Source organism: Vombatus ursinus, unplaced genomic scaffold (assembly GCF_900497805.2).
Source record: "Vombatus ursinus unplaced genomic scaffold, bare-nosed wombat genome assembly UNPS02014923.1, whole genome shotgun sequence".
NCBI classification, from domain to species: domain Eukaryota; kingdom Metazoa; phylum Chordata; class Mammalia; order Diprotodontia; family Vombatidae; genus Vombatus; species Vombatus ursinus.
Genome location: NW_020954701.1, coordinates 1,526,117 through 1,545,661, shown reverse-complemented (window position 1 = coordinate 1,545,661; position 19,545 = coordinate 1,526,117). Strand labels below are relative to the sequence as shown.

The 19,545-nt window shown below is 39.1% G+C and overlaps 1 protein-coding gene across 3 annotated transcripts; it reads right to left on the bottom strand.

The window, feature by feature from the left end:
* Positions 1 to 6,488: 6,488 nt before the first annotated feature.
* Positions 6,489 to 18,860, bottom strand: TBXT (T-box transcription factor T). Of its 3 annotated transcripts, none has more exons than XM_027843569.1 (8): positions 18,655 to 18,860; positions 17,519 to 17,783; positions 16,494 to 16,628; positions 14,693 to 14,754; positions 14,508 to 14,569; positions 12,414 to 12,590; positions 9,413 to 9,542; positions 6,489 to 6,762 (listed from the first exon to the last, which is right to left on the bottom strand). In XM_027843569.1, exons 1-8 carry the CDS (start codon positions 18,858 to 18,860, stop codon positions 6,489 to 6,491), a joined length of 1,311 nt encoding a protein of 436 aa, XP_027699370.1. The 3 variants fall into 3 exon arrangements, with proteins under 3 accessions (XP_027699370.1, XP_027699371.1, XP_027699372.1); XM_027843570.1 differs by having other exon boundaries at positions 12,414 to 12,587; XM_027843571.1 differs by lacking the exon at positions 12,414 to 12,590.
* Positions 18,861 to 19,545: the final 685 nt, after the last annotated feature.

The following is a 19,545-nucleotide window of genomic DNA, read 5'->3' as shown; positions in this document are numbered from 1 at the left end:
TTCAAGAGAAATTAATGGTTTCAAAGCTACAGAGAAGATAAGATGGATGAGGGCTGAGAACAAGTCACTGGACCTAGCAGTTAAGAAAATGTGGATAATCTCAGAGACATCTCTCCAGGAATCTTTGGGTGACCCGCAGTTCTTCTACTTCAAAAACTGCAGTATGTTATAGCATAATTGCTTATTATTAAGCCTGCCTCAATCACTTACTATGTTACTATGAACAACAATAAAGATGATAATAATAACCAACATTTATACAATGCTTTATGTTTTGCAATGTGGTTTACATGTTATTTCATTTGATCTTCACAAAAGTTCTATGAGGTCATCTATTGTCATCACCATAAAACAGAAATAAGAAGAGAAAATGGAGGCTATTTAGTATGACATTGAAAAACCTCCTTTGTCTTGCTTCAGACAACCTGGACTACTCACCATTCCCCAAACATAACAATTTTATGAGCAACAGTGTTGAATAGTGCATAGAGATCCTTTTGGGTCAGGAGCACTTAAATTCAAATCATGCCTCTGATATAGTCTGGCTTACATCAGTCTGTTATTGACCCTACAGGGTGTCCATGAAAATGCATTTGGACAATAGGCACTCTTTATTTTGTGTGGATAGTTAGATTTAATGCTTTTGAGTGACCATAGATCTCATTGAAGAAGCTCTGGCACTGACATTTTTTCAATGTTCTTAGGTCTCATGCAATCAACACAATGTTATCTGCCAACTGGAATACTTCCCATCTGAATGGGGAATCCATCTTTCCTTTGGACTCTTGCTGAATATCTCCCATGACAGTAGTCAGGACCTTTAGAAAGCAGATGTCTCCCCATTTTATGCCTTGTTTGATGTTAGTAAATAGAATTTGCTGGACCTATCAAAAAAGCTTATATGAGCTTAACAAATGGGTGAGATACACCATGTGGAAAGAAAGCTTTTTCATCTGGCTGACTTTTGTGTTAACTAAAATAAAATGTGTTTTATAGTCAGTAAACTTTAAGCACTTGGGATCCACACCTTTCAGTCAATTATGTGACTGCAAAGCTGTAGTCTGTTGCAGAATATCTAATAATAGCTAACATTTATATAGCACTTTAAGATTTGCAAAGCACTTTATATAAATTATCTCAATTGATCTTCACATTCCTGTGAGTAGCTATTAGGATTATCCCCATTTTATAGATAAGGAAAATTGAGAAACTGAGGCTAAGAAAGGTTAAATGACTTGCTAAAGGTCACACAGCTATTAAATATCTGAAGCTGTATTCACATTTAAGTATGCAGAATCCTAGGTCCAACATTCTGTTTGCTATGCAACCTATGAGAAAGCCTGCTTGGTCCCTTCTCATATTTTCATCAAGGATGTCCTCAATACATGTGAAGATTATGGGTTATTGTTGCTAGCTTCTTGACTTCCTTTTTCAGTACTAATAATGTCTATGACATAAAAATTTTTTTTTCCATTTCCTTGCCCTTTCAGATATTGAAAGAATTAAATCCTCAACCATCTTAAACTTATGTGGCCCTCAGTGCAGTTCTCCCCTATGTATACTTAGGAAACTAGTCATTTCCCCTTCACTTTCTCCTTTACCATTTCTATTTCCTCATGCAAAACAGGAAAATTTGATGTTAGAATTTAATCATTGTGGGGCAGTTCTACCATCAATGATGAAGTTTGTTAAATAAATTTTGACATTTCTATTGTTCATTTGTTTGTGGTCCTATTTCCAGTTCCATCTGATGAAAAAGAAATCTGCCATGGCAAATTTCACCCATTCTTTCTACTTCTGCCTTCTGTATCCAGATAGAATAAACCTAAACTTTCTTACTTGGGACAGCCCTTCAGATACTTGAAGAGAGCTAACATGTCCTTCCCTGAGCCTTCTCTTTTCTAGGCGATGCATTCCCCATTCCTTCAACCAATTCTTATTTTCATTCTCATCCCAGATAAGAAAATTTCCTCTACCAAAACAGACTGGCACCTTCTGTTCCCTAGAATGCTGAAGAGTTAACTGACCTACTCAATGTCACAAAGCCAGAATATGTCAGAGGCAGGATTTGAATTTAGGCATTCCTGAACCAAAGGCTAGATCTCTATCCACTATGCAACACTGTTGCTCATACAATTCTTATATTTTGGGAATGTTGTGTAGTCCAAGTTGGCTGAAGCAAGATTGAGGAGGGTCTTCAATGTCATACTACATAGTTAAGAGAAAAATACCCTGACAAAATAATAAACCTAAAGACAAGAGATATAGGATAGAAATAATATTGGAGGAGAAGCCTAGTAATATGTAAGAGAAAAATAATAAAGGTAGGAATCCCCAAATGTCTATATAGGAATATAATAAAATGTGGGCAATAAAGAGAACTTCCAGGTTTTATTATGAAAAAATACATTATCAGTTATCAAGAGTTGGTAGGGAACTGCTAATTTTCTGAAATAGTTTCTTCCAGACTGACCCACAAAAATGAATTAGGGTTTAGTAGAATAATGGAGAACTTTAGAATATGATCATGTCATCAGCATTTTAGTAAAGGAAGGACAGTGGACAGTCAAATATTGTAAATTCCTTATACTTTAAGGAAGCAGATTTTTAAAGGTTCAGAATGTAAAGGTTAAATCATCTACAGAAAAGCATTTAAAATAAAATTCACTGATGGAAAGAAGGAGGAAAAAATAATCTGCTTTTATGCTGCTAGTGGGACTGTAATTTGGTTCAGACTTCTTTCAAAGCAATACACCATACACAAGCTAACATCTACCATACCATTTGAGCATGTGAACTTGGTCATAGGGATCTATATTAAAGATGTTATTAAAAGGGAGGGGGAAAGTTTTTTATGGAAAAAAAATATCCAGTTATTATTGGTAAAAGCAAAACCCTAGAACAGGGGTGGGCAAGCTGTGGCCTCAAAGTCACATGCAGCCCTCTAGGTCCTCAAGTGTGACCTTTTGATAGAATCCAAACTTTGTGAAGAAGTTTGAAGTTTGGATTCAGTCAAAGGGCCATAGTTGAGGACCTAGAGGGATACATGTGGCCTTGAGGCCACAGGCTCCCCACCCCTTCCCTAGAAACCCAACTCCAACCGTTGAAGAATGGTCCATAAATCGTTACATCAATCTTTATTTGTTGATATTGATGCTGTTATTGTCCAAGTGCAATCTGTACCAGTCCCAATTTTTCTATTGGTTCTGACCTAGTCTTCTTTCTTTGTAGAATCTCGTCAAAGCTTCCCCCAAACTAAGATAGTTGCTTTGATAAACACTGTTGCTTCAATTATTGCAGCCAATTGGTTTTTCTTCTTGCACAAAATCAACTGGAGAAAGTCTGGTTCTAATTCATGAAGATCAACAAATTCTTGATTTTAGTGACGGGATGTTATCACCATTTCTTGACTAAATTTCCAACAAGCAGTCTACTTGGGAAAAAGACTCAGATACCAATAAATGAGAAATCCTAGCTTATTGACCAACAAAACAAATTATTCTAAAGTAATTTAATCTGCTTTCCATAACAGCCAAATATGCTCTTGGATATTTCCAGAGGGTGGAAATACTTTAGTCAGTCTTGAGATAAATAGGAAAGGGCAGGTAAGTTAATGACTTGCAAAAGAAAATAGTGAGTTCTACTGAGCTCCCAAATATTTTAGGAAGATAAGTTTCAAAGTCCCTAAATCAGAGTAGCAAGGAATTTTAGACAGTTTAAATTCTAGATGCTTCCCCCACTAGCTGAGGAATACTTTGTATACATACTCATTAAGCCTTGCCAGAAGAATCTTATCCTGTTCACTTGTACTAGCTCCATGCCAACAATTTTTAATGTAGATTTTTTTTTTTTTTAGTGTTAATACCTTTACACATTGGGATATCAATCTAATGATGAATTAGGTAGTAGGAATGAAGGATTCACTGCTAGTAACTGTGCACTAACAGGATATCTTCCCTCAACTGCTACCATAAGTTGTTGCAGGGCATAGAAAGGAAAAGAAAGAATGAAGAGCTGGCAGCTAATGCTTGTTTTTTCCCATCAAGTTATTTAGTATATTGCCTAAATAAGTGTCAAATCAAATAAAAATATTTATGGCAAACCTGCTATGTGAAAGGCATTGTTCTAATAGGAATAACAAAGTGCCAAATATATGAAAAATACTGTGTTAGACAATGAAGATATAGATAAAATACAGTCAAATATAGCCATAGGACTTTTCATTTTTTACCAATGCCTTTTCATTGTAATTATTGTACTATATTTTCTAATATATTATTATATAACATATTATATAAATATAATTATAATAATTTGTAACAAATTATATACTTTATATATTATATAAGTTATATTTTATATATAGTATATTATATAATATAAATATACTATATAAATTATATAATAATTTATAATAAATTATATAATGTAATATATTCATTGTAATTATGATACTATTTTATCTACCTCACATCTTGGATGGATTTATTAATATTGCCACATAAGGAAACTAATGCCCAGAATAATAGTAATTAATTCTATGTCATATCTATGTGGCTAGAATTCTATTATTGAGGGACTTGGGAATATCATCTCATGACTTATTGCTTTAAATCAAAAGAGCCATTTGATTCTTTTCAAAATGTATCTTTCCTTTAGTGGGGCCCAAAGGAAAAAAAAATGAATCAACCAAAAACAAAAATCAAAAACCTAAGTCACGAGTGGTGCAAAATGAGGTATAATGTTGTGTTCTCCTCTGAATTATTTCATACTGATTGAATAGATCACAAATCCAAACTAGACTCAATGGAAGAAAACAACCATACTAAACTAAAAGATTAAAAAAGAGATTAACGTACTTGTTTTCACAAAGTGCAAATTAACATTTTAAAATTATTTTACTAAACTTGAAAATGCTTAACTTATTTTAAAATACATGTCATACATGATTAAATACAGTTTCTATTAAAAGAGACAGCAATAAAAGAATTTACACAATCACTGTACATTTTCACAAAATAGAAGCCACCAGATCTCCAAATTTACAAGAAGTTGACAAAGCATATCATTCTTTTCCGGCCAATAGGTTTTGGTCCCGTCTTCTACAGACTCCTTGAAAATGTGTCTTGACCTGGTTTATTCTGCATTGTTTACTCACATCAGGATAAAGACAGAAGACGCTTTTAAACTTTTCTTTCTGCCTCTCCATTGCATTTTCTTCTTATATTAGAACTTTAAAATCAAACCACAATGCAGAAGTCTATGTTGGAAAGGAGGCATGTCTACAAGAGTGGGTGAGGCTGACACCACTTGAACATTAAAATGAAAGCTAGGACACTTCACAATTCATCTTTACATTTACCCATCAAAAACTTTAATTGTGTCCTGTGCATAATTGGCCTAATATCCACACTGGCTCATGCTATGATGTGCAAAACAATCACAACGTGAACTATAAATAGGAGACTTGAAATAAAATTAAATATTACAAAGAACCTTACTCCCTTTATCATCTAATGATTCTTTCACAGCTGCTTGAAATGCTGAGGGGAGTTGTCTGGAAATATCTTATGACCATCTGTAATCAAACGGCAAAACTCACCTTAAAAGGTGGGGGATTTGATTTACATAATAACAACTAGGGCAGCCAAAATTTGCATATTGCCTTTATTTAGCAGGAAATATTTCCTGCTGATTGTCTTTGATTTTTTTTTTAAGTAGAAAAGGGAATATAAGCATACAGTTGTGGTGTAATCTAACTATACAAATTATTGCAAATGCTCAAAATAATAACACTCTAGTGGGCTGAGAATTCCCAAATTTTGCAGTTCAACTAAATCTTGTGCAACCCTAATATCACTTCCAACTATCAATTTACTCTGTCTTTAAACAACTCTACTACAATTATGTTCACTGCCATACAAAGTGACCTGGAAATTGATCCAAAGTAACATTGAATTTTTTTTTTAAATTAAATGAAAAAGAACAGTTCATTTAAAGAGGAACAGGTGTACTTAAGACACCTCACTGACAAAAGACCAATGGCAAACTGATATGGGGACCATTATGTTTGGTGTCCAGATTTTGTTATCTAATATGGAGTGGCACCTTGTGTTCCTGAAGTTTCTGGGTCCCAGTCAAACAAACCTAAGTGAAAGCAAGCTGGCTAGATTTTTGTTGTTGGTGGTGGTGGTTTTTTTTTTTTTTTGTCCTAGATCCAATTCCCCACGACATGTAAAGAAGCCCAAACCCAAGTCCAAGACTGAATTGCTGCTCCTCTTTCCCAGGGCTGGGGACTTCATAACTCTTGCTAAAACAGCAATCTAGCTTTCATTCCTTTTAAATGTAGTCCAGAACTCTTTTTCTACCCCTTTTCTTCCCTGCACCATTACGAGAAACCTTTAGGAGTAGACCAAATCAACTCATGAGAATCAAGAGGAAACGACAACAACAAGTCTGTGCAACTGTTTTTTGAAAAGTGTCTTGATTTACATGGAAGGTGGTGATACAGGTGTCCACGAGGCTGCAAGGCGGGCATGTGCTGAAGCATCATACTGGCTGTCAGGGATATCTGTGGCTGAGACACTGCCTTCATACAGTGGAGATCCAGAGGAAGAGGAGGCTGAAACCGCATGGGGCAGGGGCGGATAGTGTGCAGTGGATCCCCGCAAAAACTGAGCGCCCAGCCCACTGGCCATCCCTGCTGACTGAGCCACTGGTGTGATAGTGCTGTTACTCACGGACCACAAGTTAGGATACTGACTGGAATGAAGAAAACCCAAGTGAGTAAAGAGAGCGGGGAAGCCGGCCGCTAGAGGGGAGAGCAGGTGCACAAGAGGGATACAACAACAACAAAAATCCTACTTGCATCCAAAAGGACTTGTATATCTAAATATTTTCCCAGAGCAGGGCGAGATAGATAAAAGTAGGGAAGGTTATAAAAATTATAATAGAAGCTAACATTTACATAGCACTTTAAAGTTTGCAAAGCACTTTAGATATTTTTGTTTTCTCATTTGATCCTCACCACATACCGATGTGGCTGGTGCTATTATTACTTCCATTTTACAGATGAGGAAACTGAGGCTTAAAAAAGGTTGTTACTTGCACCGAGACATACAGATAAAGTGTTTTGAAGAAGGATTAGAGCTCTCATTTTCCAGGACTCCATCTCTCCTTCAATAAGCTACTCTTGTCTCATTTTGGTTTCTCTTTAGTAGGTAAAGACACTAAATCACAAAGGACAAGTCTAGGGTTCCTACATAAACATACACAGTAAGCATTTGATGAATTCAATTAAACCAGAAACTTTTACCACGTCTCTATTCTGTGCAGAGTACTAAGCCTAGGCTAAGAGATACAATATTTGCATCTCAACTAAAGTTTATAATTTAGAAGGGAGAAATATGAAAGATATGTAACCGACTGTATATTAAAAGAGAGAAAGGCAAAACCAGCCTGGGGTTTTCTGGGAAGGATTCTTATAGGCCCAAAGCATATGAGTTAAGTTTTAAATTAAGTAGGATTCAAAAGGCTAAGGGGAATGGATAACTCCCTGTCATGGGAGCCAGCAGGAAAAATATCATTTTGGCAGGAAAGTGACAGAGGAAGGATGGGGAAATGGTTGGTCCATCCAGTTGGACTAGGGCAGTTCAGAATGTCAAGAGCATACAGGGGAGCACTGCCAAGATAAAATCTGGAAAGATGGGATGGTTCCAGATTGCCTTGGACTATAGGAATGAAGAGTAAGTTTCCCAATTCCCAGTGCTATATTCTTTAAAATTCACACTACCCAAAAATATTTCTTAGCCTATGAAAGGGAGTTATAATAAACCGGGACCAGTTCAATGTTATTTCGTGCACTCAATTACCCACAGTAAAAACCATTCAAGCATGATAGCTTAAACTGGGAGTCAGGAGACCTGAGTTCTCATCCTAGCTCTGCAGATGTCCAAAGACACTGCCATAAGTACTAAGGGAAAATGCAGAGATGGCTAATACACATATTCTGAACTGGAGGACATTGCAATTGATAAGAGATATACCACATGTACATCTAAATAAGTAACATAAAAGGGTGGAAAGCTCACAGAGCTAGGAGTCATAATCACAGAATTTTGAGAAGTTGAATGGGAAAGAAAGAAAAGGAAACCAAGCATTAATTAGGTCCCTACTTAGGTGCTAGGAACTTTGCTAAGTGTTTTATAAATACTATTTCATTTGATCTTCACAAAAACCCTGTGGGGTAGGTGCTATTATTATCCCCACTTTATAGCTGAGGAAACTGAGGCAGTCAGAAGTTAAGTGACTTGTCCAAGGCCAAACAGTAAATGTCTGAGGCCAGATTTGAACTCAGCAACTACACAGTCCAATCCACACCTGAAAAGAATCCATAATATACTTGACAAGTGATCATCCAGCTTGTGGCTGAAGACCTCCAAGGAGGGAGATCTGATTCCACCCCATCTTAAGGAACCTAGTCCACTTTTGTATATCTTTAATTGTAGGGAATTATTTTTTCTTGTCATCAAGACTAAAATTGGCCCCTTTGCATCTTCACCTTACTGCTTCTGGAGCCACAGGGAACAAATCTAATCCCTTTCTTCCACAATCCCTTCCTATGCTTGGAACACAGATATCGTATTTCTCCTAAGTCTTCTCTAACTAGCCATACAATCTTGGAGACAAGTTGCCTAGAATCTTTCTGAGGCCTTAGTATCCTTATCTGTAAAATAAATGGGGGTTACTTTATCTGAACAAAAAATGAGGGGGAGAACCTAGATCGCCTCTATGGTATCTTCTAGTTCTAGAAGTCATGACCCTTTATAGCCATGAGTGATCGCAAGAATTAATTATATTTCTTTCTGAATTGGAAGTCCATGGCCCCAGCCAGAGGCTTTGAAGCACTTAGCATTATTTCCATCAATAGGTCCTTTATCCATTTCTTCCTGACCCCCCAAATCCATTCACTAACTCTTTCACTTACACCAATTGCATCCATTTACTCTTTCAGAACAGGAGCTGCATAATGAGATTCTCTATTAATAAGTGGGGTAAAAAAGGATGCATGTTGGAGGATTAAACGTGAATGAAGAGGTTTTCATATCTTTCCATCACCATAAGGGGGCACTGCCTCGAAGCTGAACCCGGGCCAGAGCATGAGGTGAGAGCTGCCTTCTCTGGGCAATCCCCAGCTAACTCCACAGCCTGCATGAAAGTGGCTCCTGCTTGTTGTTCTCCTCTGATGTTCTAAGCCAGCCAGAAGGGCAAGTAGCCAGGAAGAGGCTCTCACTCCCTCTTGACATATGAAGAAAGCATGGGCCTCATTATTCACTCATGCGATATATCAACCGCTAAGAGTCCAAACCATGATTTTGTACAGTCTTTGAAGCAATGCAAATATAACTCTTACCTAGAACCTGGAGACGTGCCAGCGTTATGACTCATGGGTAGCATACTAGTATGGGTGGGCATTCCAAGACTGGACCAGTTGTCGTGGGATTGAAGCATGGACAGACAGGCAGAAGAATTGTCAGAATAGGCTAGGGAATATATGAGGGGAAAAAAGATTACTGGGGCATCCCAAACAAAACATTCAATACCAAATTTAAAATGCTAATTAAAACAATTATGTAAAACAATTGACATAATTCAAATTATTGTTATCCATTAGAAATATCTGTTTATATGCTCAATGATAGGGCTTTTAGACTAGTTAGAGACCTGTGTCAATTGTATATGCTTAGAAGAGAAATTAAACAGTTGGGATTAGAAGATACCCACACCTTAGGAGTGGTAAACTCTATTTAGATGGACATTTTGATGAACAGAGGAAATATTCTACGTACTTAAAATTGCTTAGCAGAGGGAAAGATTCCATAAAGAAATTGTGTACCTCAATAGGAAGGAGTTATTACTGAGTGATAAGAAATTACATACACATACAGAGAAATATGGGAAGATAAATGAATCGATAGAGAATGAGTAACAATATTAGAACAGTAGGAGTACTAAGACTGTGACAGAATAAAACTAGGGTCAAAATCTGACGTACGACAAGAAGAGCTGGAAAGGAGCATGAGTTGTTGCTCTTAATTTGACAAAGCTAGTTAACATTAAATTTAAAAAGTAAAATGGAAATCATTTGAAGCCTGTGAATCCTCTATGCTATCTTTTAAAACAATTTTCTTTTAATGCTTTTGTTGGTGGTTATGATGTTTTGAAAAGAGTCAGAGGAGCTGGGCTTAAGTCTCCTCTCTGACAGCTGAGTGACCTTGGGCAAGTCACTTAAATTTCTCGGGTCTTAGTTTGTTAGATGTGAAATTAAGGGGTTGAGCTAGAGTATCTGTAAGGTCTCTTCTGGCTCTAAGTCTAAGTCTTGTTGTCATCAGTCATATTTAACTCTTCGTGACTCCATTTGGGGCTTTCTTGGCAAATATACTGGAGTGGTTTGCCATTTCCTTCTCCAGCTCATTTTGCAGATGGAGAAACTGAAGCAAACAGGGTTCAATGACTTGCTCAGGGTCACAAAGCTAGGAAGTGTCTGAGGCCAGATTTGAACTCAAGAACATGAATCTGTATAACTTCAGGCCCATCACTCTTTCCACTGCACCACTTAGCTGCCCAGATCTAAGTCTATAAACTTAATTTTTTTTTTATTTAAAATAAAGAAACATTAAGCACTTGGTCAACTATTAACTTACTTAATAAATATCATCTAATTTCTTTTGCCACATTGTTTTTCAGGGGCTGACTTGGTGATAGAGGTAACACTTCATGGTGACAATTAGGCTTTTCTTATTGGTATGATCATTAAAGTCAACAGATGTTGTTGGGAGCCCCTCAGGAGACAGCAGAAAGGCACCAGGCAAACCTATCATTCTTCTCTTTATATTCCTCTATGGCTTGAGCCAGCAGTGTAAGAGAAAGATTTAAAAGGCACCCTCCTGGGTCGAAGAGTAGTAATGACAAGAATTTACTGATCTACTGATGCTGCAGGGTAGAGGAGAGAACCATAACATCCCTATTCTTGAAGACATTTCTAAATATAGTTGAGAATAAAAAAGATACATATGAAATCAGCAGAGTCCATAACTTACCCTAATCAAAGGTTCTTAAGTTGGGGTCCATGAACTTTTTTTAAAAAATATTTTTGTAACTGACCACATTTCAACATAATTCGTTTCCTTTGTAATCCTATGTAATTTATTTTATGCATTTAAAAAATATTCTGAGAATGTATCCATGGCACAAAGAAGGTTAGGAGATTCTGCATTAAGTAGGATATATGAAATATAATGTAGGACAGACCATACACAATTTCTCTCTGTCTCTCTGTCTCTGTCTCTCTGTCTCTCTTTCTCTATCTCTCTCTGTTTCTGTCTCTCTCTGTCTCTGTCTCTCTCTGTCTCTCTTTCTCTCTCTCTCTGTCTCTCTCTCTCTCTCTCTCTCTCTCTCTCTCTCTCTCTCTCTCTCCATTAATTTGAAATCCACTTTTTCTTCCACTTCTTTTCAGAAAAATGTGGTCACTTGTTTCAGAAACCCTGAAGGGGGACAATTAATTTGGGTAAGCAAATGGCTCACAATAGCCAAACTGCATAGGGAGGGGAGGCAAAGCATTGAAATCCAAGTTTGGTTGTAAGTCAGGGACCATTTCCAAAAGAATAAACTTCATGGTTTCAGTTGGGTTTTAGTTGGAAGAGAGAAATCTCTGGTCAAAGACGTTTTTATACTCAAATAGTATGTTTATTTACATTTGATTAAAAAAAAACAAAGAAAGATTAATGTATTGTATCTGATGTGATTCCTCCCTTAACAGGGTCCCCAAGAATTTCTATAGAGTCTAACTGCCTTTTTCATGTTATTGGTAGATATTCCTAGGGTGGAGAAGGTAGAACAGTTGCACTTGGTAAGTACTACTCATTTTGGTCTAACCCTTGGTAGAAGAACAGGTGCTCTAGAAGCCACCTCCTGACTGACTTGGGGTGACTTTCATTAATGCTTTTCCATATCCTTTTATTTTGCGTGAGTAAGACACTCTGACACTCTCAGGTTTCATGGACATACAAACCTGAGGATAAATATCCAAAAAGTATAATTAGGCAATTCTCTTACTCATCCCACTTCCTCTCTTCCCTCTCCCGGGTCCATGTCTATGCGCAATCACTCCCTTCCCAAAAGGCAGATCAAACTGGGTTCACAATAATCAACCTCTAGGGCAGCTAGGTGGTGCAGTAGATAGAGCATCAGCCCTGGATTCCATAGGACCTGAGTTCAAATCCGGCCTCAGACACATAACACTTACTAGCTGTGTGACCCTGGGCAAGTCACTTAACCCCATTGCTTAATCAAAAAAAAAATAATAATAATCAACCTCTTTCGGTTCACTAACTAATCACAGACATCAGACTTACTTGGAGAATTGTTCCGGTGAGTATATGGATTGGGATAGGGAGATGATCGGTGATTCCTCAGTGTGGGGTACCGTTCACAGCCATGTGTAGAAGAGAGTGCTAAAGGAGAGCCAAACTGAGCATGGGGATTGGCAGGTGGACAAAGGGTACCAGTTCCAGGAAGAAGCCACCCTCCTACTGTGAAAAAGGAATATTGAATTACTTTGAGGCTTATTAAATCAGAAAATGGGGAAGAGAAATCTATATTGTTTTGTAAAATACATAGTTTTGCTCAGTAAATTGTGTTTCTTTTGCAAATATGTCCCCCAGACCTCTTATCTCCTTTCCTTCCTTATTTCCCCTCAAGTAGCTTCAGATCAGCTTTCATGTGAACAACTTAGTCATGGAGAAAGTAAAAATGAATCAGAAAATACATGTGCTGGATACAAAAGCAGGGAACTCATACGTCAAGATACCGACTTTTAATAATCTTACCCCCAAAATACTGACTTTTAATAATCTTAAGTATGCACAATTTTAGCACTGTAGATAACTCCATATAATACAGATCACAATCTCTCCACACCTTAATAGACAATACAAAGATTTGTGGTTAAAAAATAATCATTTAGGGAAACTAGGTAACATGTTAATAATGCCTGCAAGACCTGATTAGTCTTTGTAGGATCCCCAAAATACTTTCTTTCCTCATGTTCTCGTTCTCTCTCTCTCTCTCTCTCTCTCTCTCTCTCTCTCTCTCTCTCTCTCCCCCCCCCGTAATTTGAAATCCATTTTTTCTTCCATTTCCTTTTAGAAAAATGTGGTCACTTGTTTCAGAAACCCTGAAGGGGGATAATTAATTTGGATAAGCAAATGGCTCACAACTGCCAAACTACAAACAATTCCTTAGACAAGATCTAAGTGAGCTGAACAGATATACCCACAACATATGTGAAACCTCATCTGTGATCCCAGTGTGTTTATCATCTCCTCTAAGTGGCTTTAAGTACTTTTTGAGTTACTCTAGAAGAGATTTGTTAACTACCACAGGATAATAAACAGCTACAAATTCAGAAAAGAAGAGGGAAAAAGTTTTTAATCAGAAGTGTGTCATGTCTGTTAGTCTCCTTGCTGCCACTTGAAATTACTGGCCATAACCTTGATGGTTCCAATAGTATCTTCACTTTTAAACCTCAAACTCCCATTATTGCTTTGCCTGCATGCAGTGCTTTCCAAAAAGCTCTGATCTCTGCTCTACATAGGAGTAAGCTGATATACTTTTACATAGGAGCAGGGAAAGACTCCCTTCTGATATACCCATAGGGAGAATGTCTCCACTGCAGTTATGTAAAGAGAGCCCTACTCTAAAATTCACTCCCCCCGCCCCAAAGAGAATACTAAACCCAGAGCATAGCAGTATGAAGCCAAATTCTAATCTTTCACCTATCCTAGCGGCCATCTAGAGGCTACTTTTGACTGGTCAGCCTTTCTAGGCCTCACAGAAAATCTGGTCCAATTCAACTTTACCTTGGGTGCAGCACAGAGCAATTTTCCAGACTCTACAATGACTTGGGACTGGATTTAGAACTCCCAGGAACATTTAAGATTGGACCTCCTCAAACCAATTCAGTTCTCCCAGTTTAAGAAGATTCCCATTTCCCGAAGATCTCAGCACATTTGGTTCCTATGATATTCCCCCACTAACACCATTTATTAGAAATAAACTCTGCAGATATGCATTCTTCCTTTGCTCCCTCTAGACAAGAGCCAGACTGAGGCCACTAGGAAATGTTTCTCTCTCTTTCTTTCTCTCTCATTTTTCTGGCCCTGATTCTTCCCACCTGGTAGGCCACCTCTGTATGTGTGTGCAAGGAAGCAGAAGTGAGTAGTAACATAACCCTAACCAATATCTTAATTGAGGAGGTAATCGGTACAGGGAAGATGCTGTCAGCATCATTTTTACCTGTTCCCTGTACCCAAAAGAAGGACAATTTTCCTACCCTGCCTTCATTCACTGACCTCAAAATCACTTTCCTTGTCTTTTAGGTCTATCTCCATCTCCTAGGATTTAATAACAAAGTGTATTTTAAAATGATAGTTCAGTGTATAACATACGTTGTGAGTATCCAGTCTGTTGGTTGTCTCCTGATTCTTCCAGTATATCTTTGTGGTCACTTCTATAAAAAAAAAAAATTTAATTTTGTCAAAAAATAAAACTCTTTCAAGTAACTTTGACAGAACTGATATCTGAGCTTCTATATACTTCACTAAGTGGGCATGGTTAGTAGGAATTCTCTCACCTTTCCTTTGCATCAAGGAAAGCCTTTGCAAATGGATTGTATTTAATTTTAAGAGCTGTGATCTGAAAAAAAAACAACAAATTGAATTTGCTAATATACTTTTGCATTGCCCCAGTACTAAGTTTAGTACTAAACAACACCCCACAAAAGATAAACAATCAGCAAATATCCAAATGAATTTTTCTATGAGAAAGTCTTCTGCGACAAATGATGATGTTCTAAAGAAAATTTCCATGAGTATCATTCACAGACCGAGTTTGCTTAAAGCCAGTTTCCTGAAGAAGATTCACCCTAATAAATTTGTAAAAATCATCTAATTGTATCAGATTAATTTTTGGGTATATACAACATCAAATGAGACCTTCAAGATAAAATCTCCATCTTCTTTGCTAGACTCTAATTTTTCGTGTACATTTATCAAATTTGTTACATAATTGTCAAATCTCCAGGGCACAGTTTGGTGTATAAGTTCTGTCAGGGAAACAGAGATTGTTGACATCTCTATTAAATCCCTGCCAAGATTTTACCCCAAACAAAGGATTCTATCCCAGACAAGGAGGTGCTTTCTCCTTTAAAGTCAAAAGAAGATTCTACAGTCTTTTTTCCTCATCAGACAACTCTGGTAGGCAGGAACCTCTTCTAGCTATCTTAATTTACACTGATTAAGAGGTCTAAGCCCTCTCATTTTACATATGAGGAAGCTGAACTGAGGGATAAGATGATTTGTCCACAGGTGCCAAATGGCAGAGCTTCAATTCAAACCCTCTCAGCTCCAGACACAACACTCTGTGATAGAATTAAAGAAATAGGATGCTTTGTCATTTTTTTAATTCCACAAAGGCAAAAGAAAGCCCTTTCTTACTATTTACTTTTAGTATTAGTACTACTACATTTGTTGATACTTATATAGCATTTTGGGCCTTTGGTGACACAGTGGTTAGAGCACGCAGCCTGGAGTCAGGAAGACTCATCTCCCTGAGTTCAAAATCTGGCCTTAGAAACTTACTAGCAGTGTGACCCCAGTCAAGTCTCTTAACCCTGTTTGCCTCAGTTTCCTCACCTGTAAAATGAGCTGGAAAAGAAAATGGTAAACCACTCCAATATCTTTGCCAAGAAAACCCAAAATGGGGTCACAGAGAGTCAAATATGACTGAAAAATGACTGATAAACAACATACAGTATTTTAACATTTATACTGTGTTTTACATGCATTATTTCATTTGATAAAATATGGATAGTTCCAGTGAGAGGCAAACTGGCCTAGCCTAGTGGATAGACATCTGGTCTTGAGGGTTAGGACTGCTCCCCTCTGAAACATACTTGCTGCTGACCTAGGGCAAGTCACTTAACCCCTTAGGGCCTCAGGCCACTCTGTAAGATTAGAAGCTATAGATTTGTAGACTACATTAGTACAGAGAATTTCTTCATCCAAAGAGCTCTATAGCTATGAAAGTACAGATAAAAAACCATACATTATCGTATATTCATTTTAGATTTCTTTTTCCTCTCCTCTCCTTCCCATTTCTCTTAAGTCTGTCCTCCAAGGTACTCAGCATGATTCACATGCTCTGAAATTATAATAGTCCAGAGTAAGCACTTTTAAAAGTTTAATTGCAAAATGTATTTGCCCAAATAGCAGAGCCAAATGTGATCCCTTTAAAAAGGTGGTGCAAGTCTTCTGCTGTTTATTTTATCTCTCCTTCCCCCACCCCCATTCTCTTCTTTGTAGGGAGCTCCAAGTTTCAATTTTCTGAGAGAGTGGAATCCCAGAAGAAAAGCAATTCTGAATAGTTCTTCCTACCTCCTCATTCTGGTATGCAGTAACTGCTATAAACTGGGTCTCAGGAAAGGAGTGGCTGGTTATCATGCGCTGGGGCCCACCAACTCTCACTATGTGGATTCGGGGCTCATACTTGTGTAAGGAGTTCAGCATGATCTGAGGAAGGCAGGAGAAGTCCTCCATTAGCATGCATGGTAAGAAAAACAGCTTCATTCGAAAGAGAAGTCATTCATTTGACACTAATGCTTTTAGGAGGAAGATGGCCATTCCAGAACCCAGCATGCATGTCCTAAGCATAGCAGATCCATCCCAAATCAAAGAATGTTGTCATTAGGAAAAAAAAAGTTATTTGGGTCATAGTCAGGTAATACCTCTCAAGGTATTTATTTATGTTGCTTCGAAGGATAATCTTTTCATAAAGGGGTATGAGAAATATGCTACAGACAAACACCATTAAAGTCAATGAAAGCCAATCAGAAAAATCTTTGATTTGGGAGAATTAAGACCCAAGGCCTCCATAATAGCTAGGGAAACCCTTAAAAGCCTGGGTTTGTTTTGTATCTTGGCAGGAAACAAAGTATTCCACTAACTATTCCCAACCACAAAAGAAAATAAAATTAGAAAACCAATTTTGATTTACTACTGGTTGAAACAAGCTTCAAGTTGTAAATGTTATAGGAGACATTTAGTTTTACTAGAAGAAATGTTTATAATCAAACTCAATACATACCCCTAGCCTTGAGATACCTGAGATCCACATATGGGATGGGAATGGAGAGCTACACAGTAACCAGTCTCTCTCATATAATTCTCAAATTCAGGTTTCCTTTTCCTTGGCTCTTGCCCTCTCCATTTTAGACAGACTTGGTGTTATTGTTATCAGTTTTATATAAATCAGAAGTTAAATCTTGAACCAGGAAGGGGAAGGGGGAGGATTCTTTTGCCTGAAGAGATTGATCACTGGGTGTCCCACTGTGTCTGTCCTTCTATCCTCTCTGCTTAGGACCCGCTTCCCCACCAAAGAGTCTGTCAAGGCCAGAACCTACCTGCCCCCCTCCATTGAGTTTGTTGGTGAGTTTGACTTTGCTGAAGGAGACAGGTGCCTTCATCCAATGAGCTCCAAAGTTTGGTGAATCTGGGTGAATGTAGACACAGCTTGGGGCCTGTGGTTCTGGTTTGCCCCCGGGCACCCACTCTCCATTTACATACTTCCATCGGTGATTGTCTGCAGCCACAAAGTCCAGCAGAAAAGAGTACATGGCATTGGGATCGAGGCCAGATACATTCACCTTCAGCACGGGGAACATTCTCCTGGAAAGGGGAAGAAGCAAACAGGAGAGTGCCAGAGATGAAGGTGATTGGGGTATAGGAGAGAAAAGAGAGGGGGAGCTGCTTGAATTCTTAATGTTTAAATTCATGACTCTCAGAGCCCAGAAAAGGGGACTCTCTTCCTCTCATTTCTTGGCTGGTTGAGGGGATACTGTGAAAAAGGTGGGACTGGGAAATTTCAAGAATGGAAGGGAAAAAGTAGAGGGAGGTGGGAAGCAGAGGAGAGAAAGAACTGAAAATTAGGAAACCCAACATTTCCACGTATGTCCTGAAGTATTCCAAGCTTCCTGACATACTCCTCTGTACTCCCATAGGGCTGGTGGCTAAAGATGGGCATGAGAAAGTACAAATGCATGCCAATCCAGGGCCTTGGCCTTTCACAATAACAAACTCTTGAGGCCTAACTCAAATCTGCTTGCTAAAGTGTGTGTGTGTGTGTGTGTGTGTGTGTGTGTGTGTGTGAAAGAGGGATAGAGGGATAGGGTAGGGGTGGAAGGACCAGTATTTCCCAGAAGAAAAAGGGGACATAAAAGGTTTGCCCCCCCCAGAAATTGAGGTCCGTATTCACAGCCTCTCACAGTGTGTCTCCAGACCGCAGAAATGCAGACCTGCCCCCTAAATTAGAGGGCTTACCCTTAATCAACCAGAAACTGAGTTTCCTCCAGAAGACTGAGAGATTTAAGAGCTGAATGGCCGTCTAATCCAACGCTCTCATTTTACAGAGGAGGAAACTGAGACCCGAAGGGATGAGTGACTTGCCCTAGGCCGCACAGATAAGCAATAGCAGAAACGGGATGAAGAGAGTTTGGAGCAGAAAGGTTGGGAAATCGGGGTGCAGAGCTCCTCGCCTTACCTGCCGTTCTTGGTAACGATCATCTCGTTGGTGAGTTCCTTGAAGCGGAGCCAGAGTTCATTCTCCTCCAGCGTGACACGCAGCGCGCTTTCTGTGGGGTCCCCCTTCTCGCTACCAGCCTGCAGCTCATTCTCCACAGCACTCAGGAGATGGTCCACTCGGTACTGCAGGCTCTTCCCAGAGCTTTCCGTGTTGGGGGAGCTCATCCTCTCACTCTCTGCCCCCCCTCCCCACCCCCCACCCCTCCCCCCACCCCCAAAGGTCCAACTCACTCTTCGAGAGCCACCTTCAGCTATACCAGGTTGCCACCTTTGCAAGAAAACTCAGTGCAGGAAGGAGTTGCGAAGTCTCCCCAGCGCACAGCTGCAAACTTGGAAGGAGAGGGTAGATAGAAATTGGGGGGAGGGGGTCAGGGGAAAGGGGAGGGGGGAATAAAGTTAATTCCACTTGAACTCTCGGTACGTGAGACAGAAACTGGTCTTAGGGGTAGTAATTATGCCCCCCATAAATAGAGCCCATGTGGCCCTGGGAAGAGGGGACATGCCTGATTGGACAGGAGCACCCTTTGATGTGCTTGGCTCTGGGGACTGATTGGCTGGCCGCGGCCATATCAGAACTGGGCCCGAGGAAAGCCTGTGATGTTAATTGCCGCCAGTGGGATCCCGCGAGGTTGTTTCATGTAAATTCCCCTCCCTAATCCTCCTTCCCCCTCCCTTCCCGAGTCTCTACACACCCACACCCACACCCCACCCCCTCCTCCTTCCCCAAAATGTTTGCACCTCTATCAAAGCCGCTGGAACCCGCCACTGCAGCCGCCGAGGAGGAGGAAATGGACAGCCCCATAACTTGCCGCCTCCTGGCCCTCAATTCATACATTCATTGCAGAGGCAT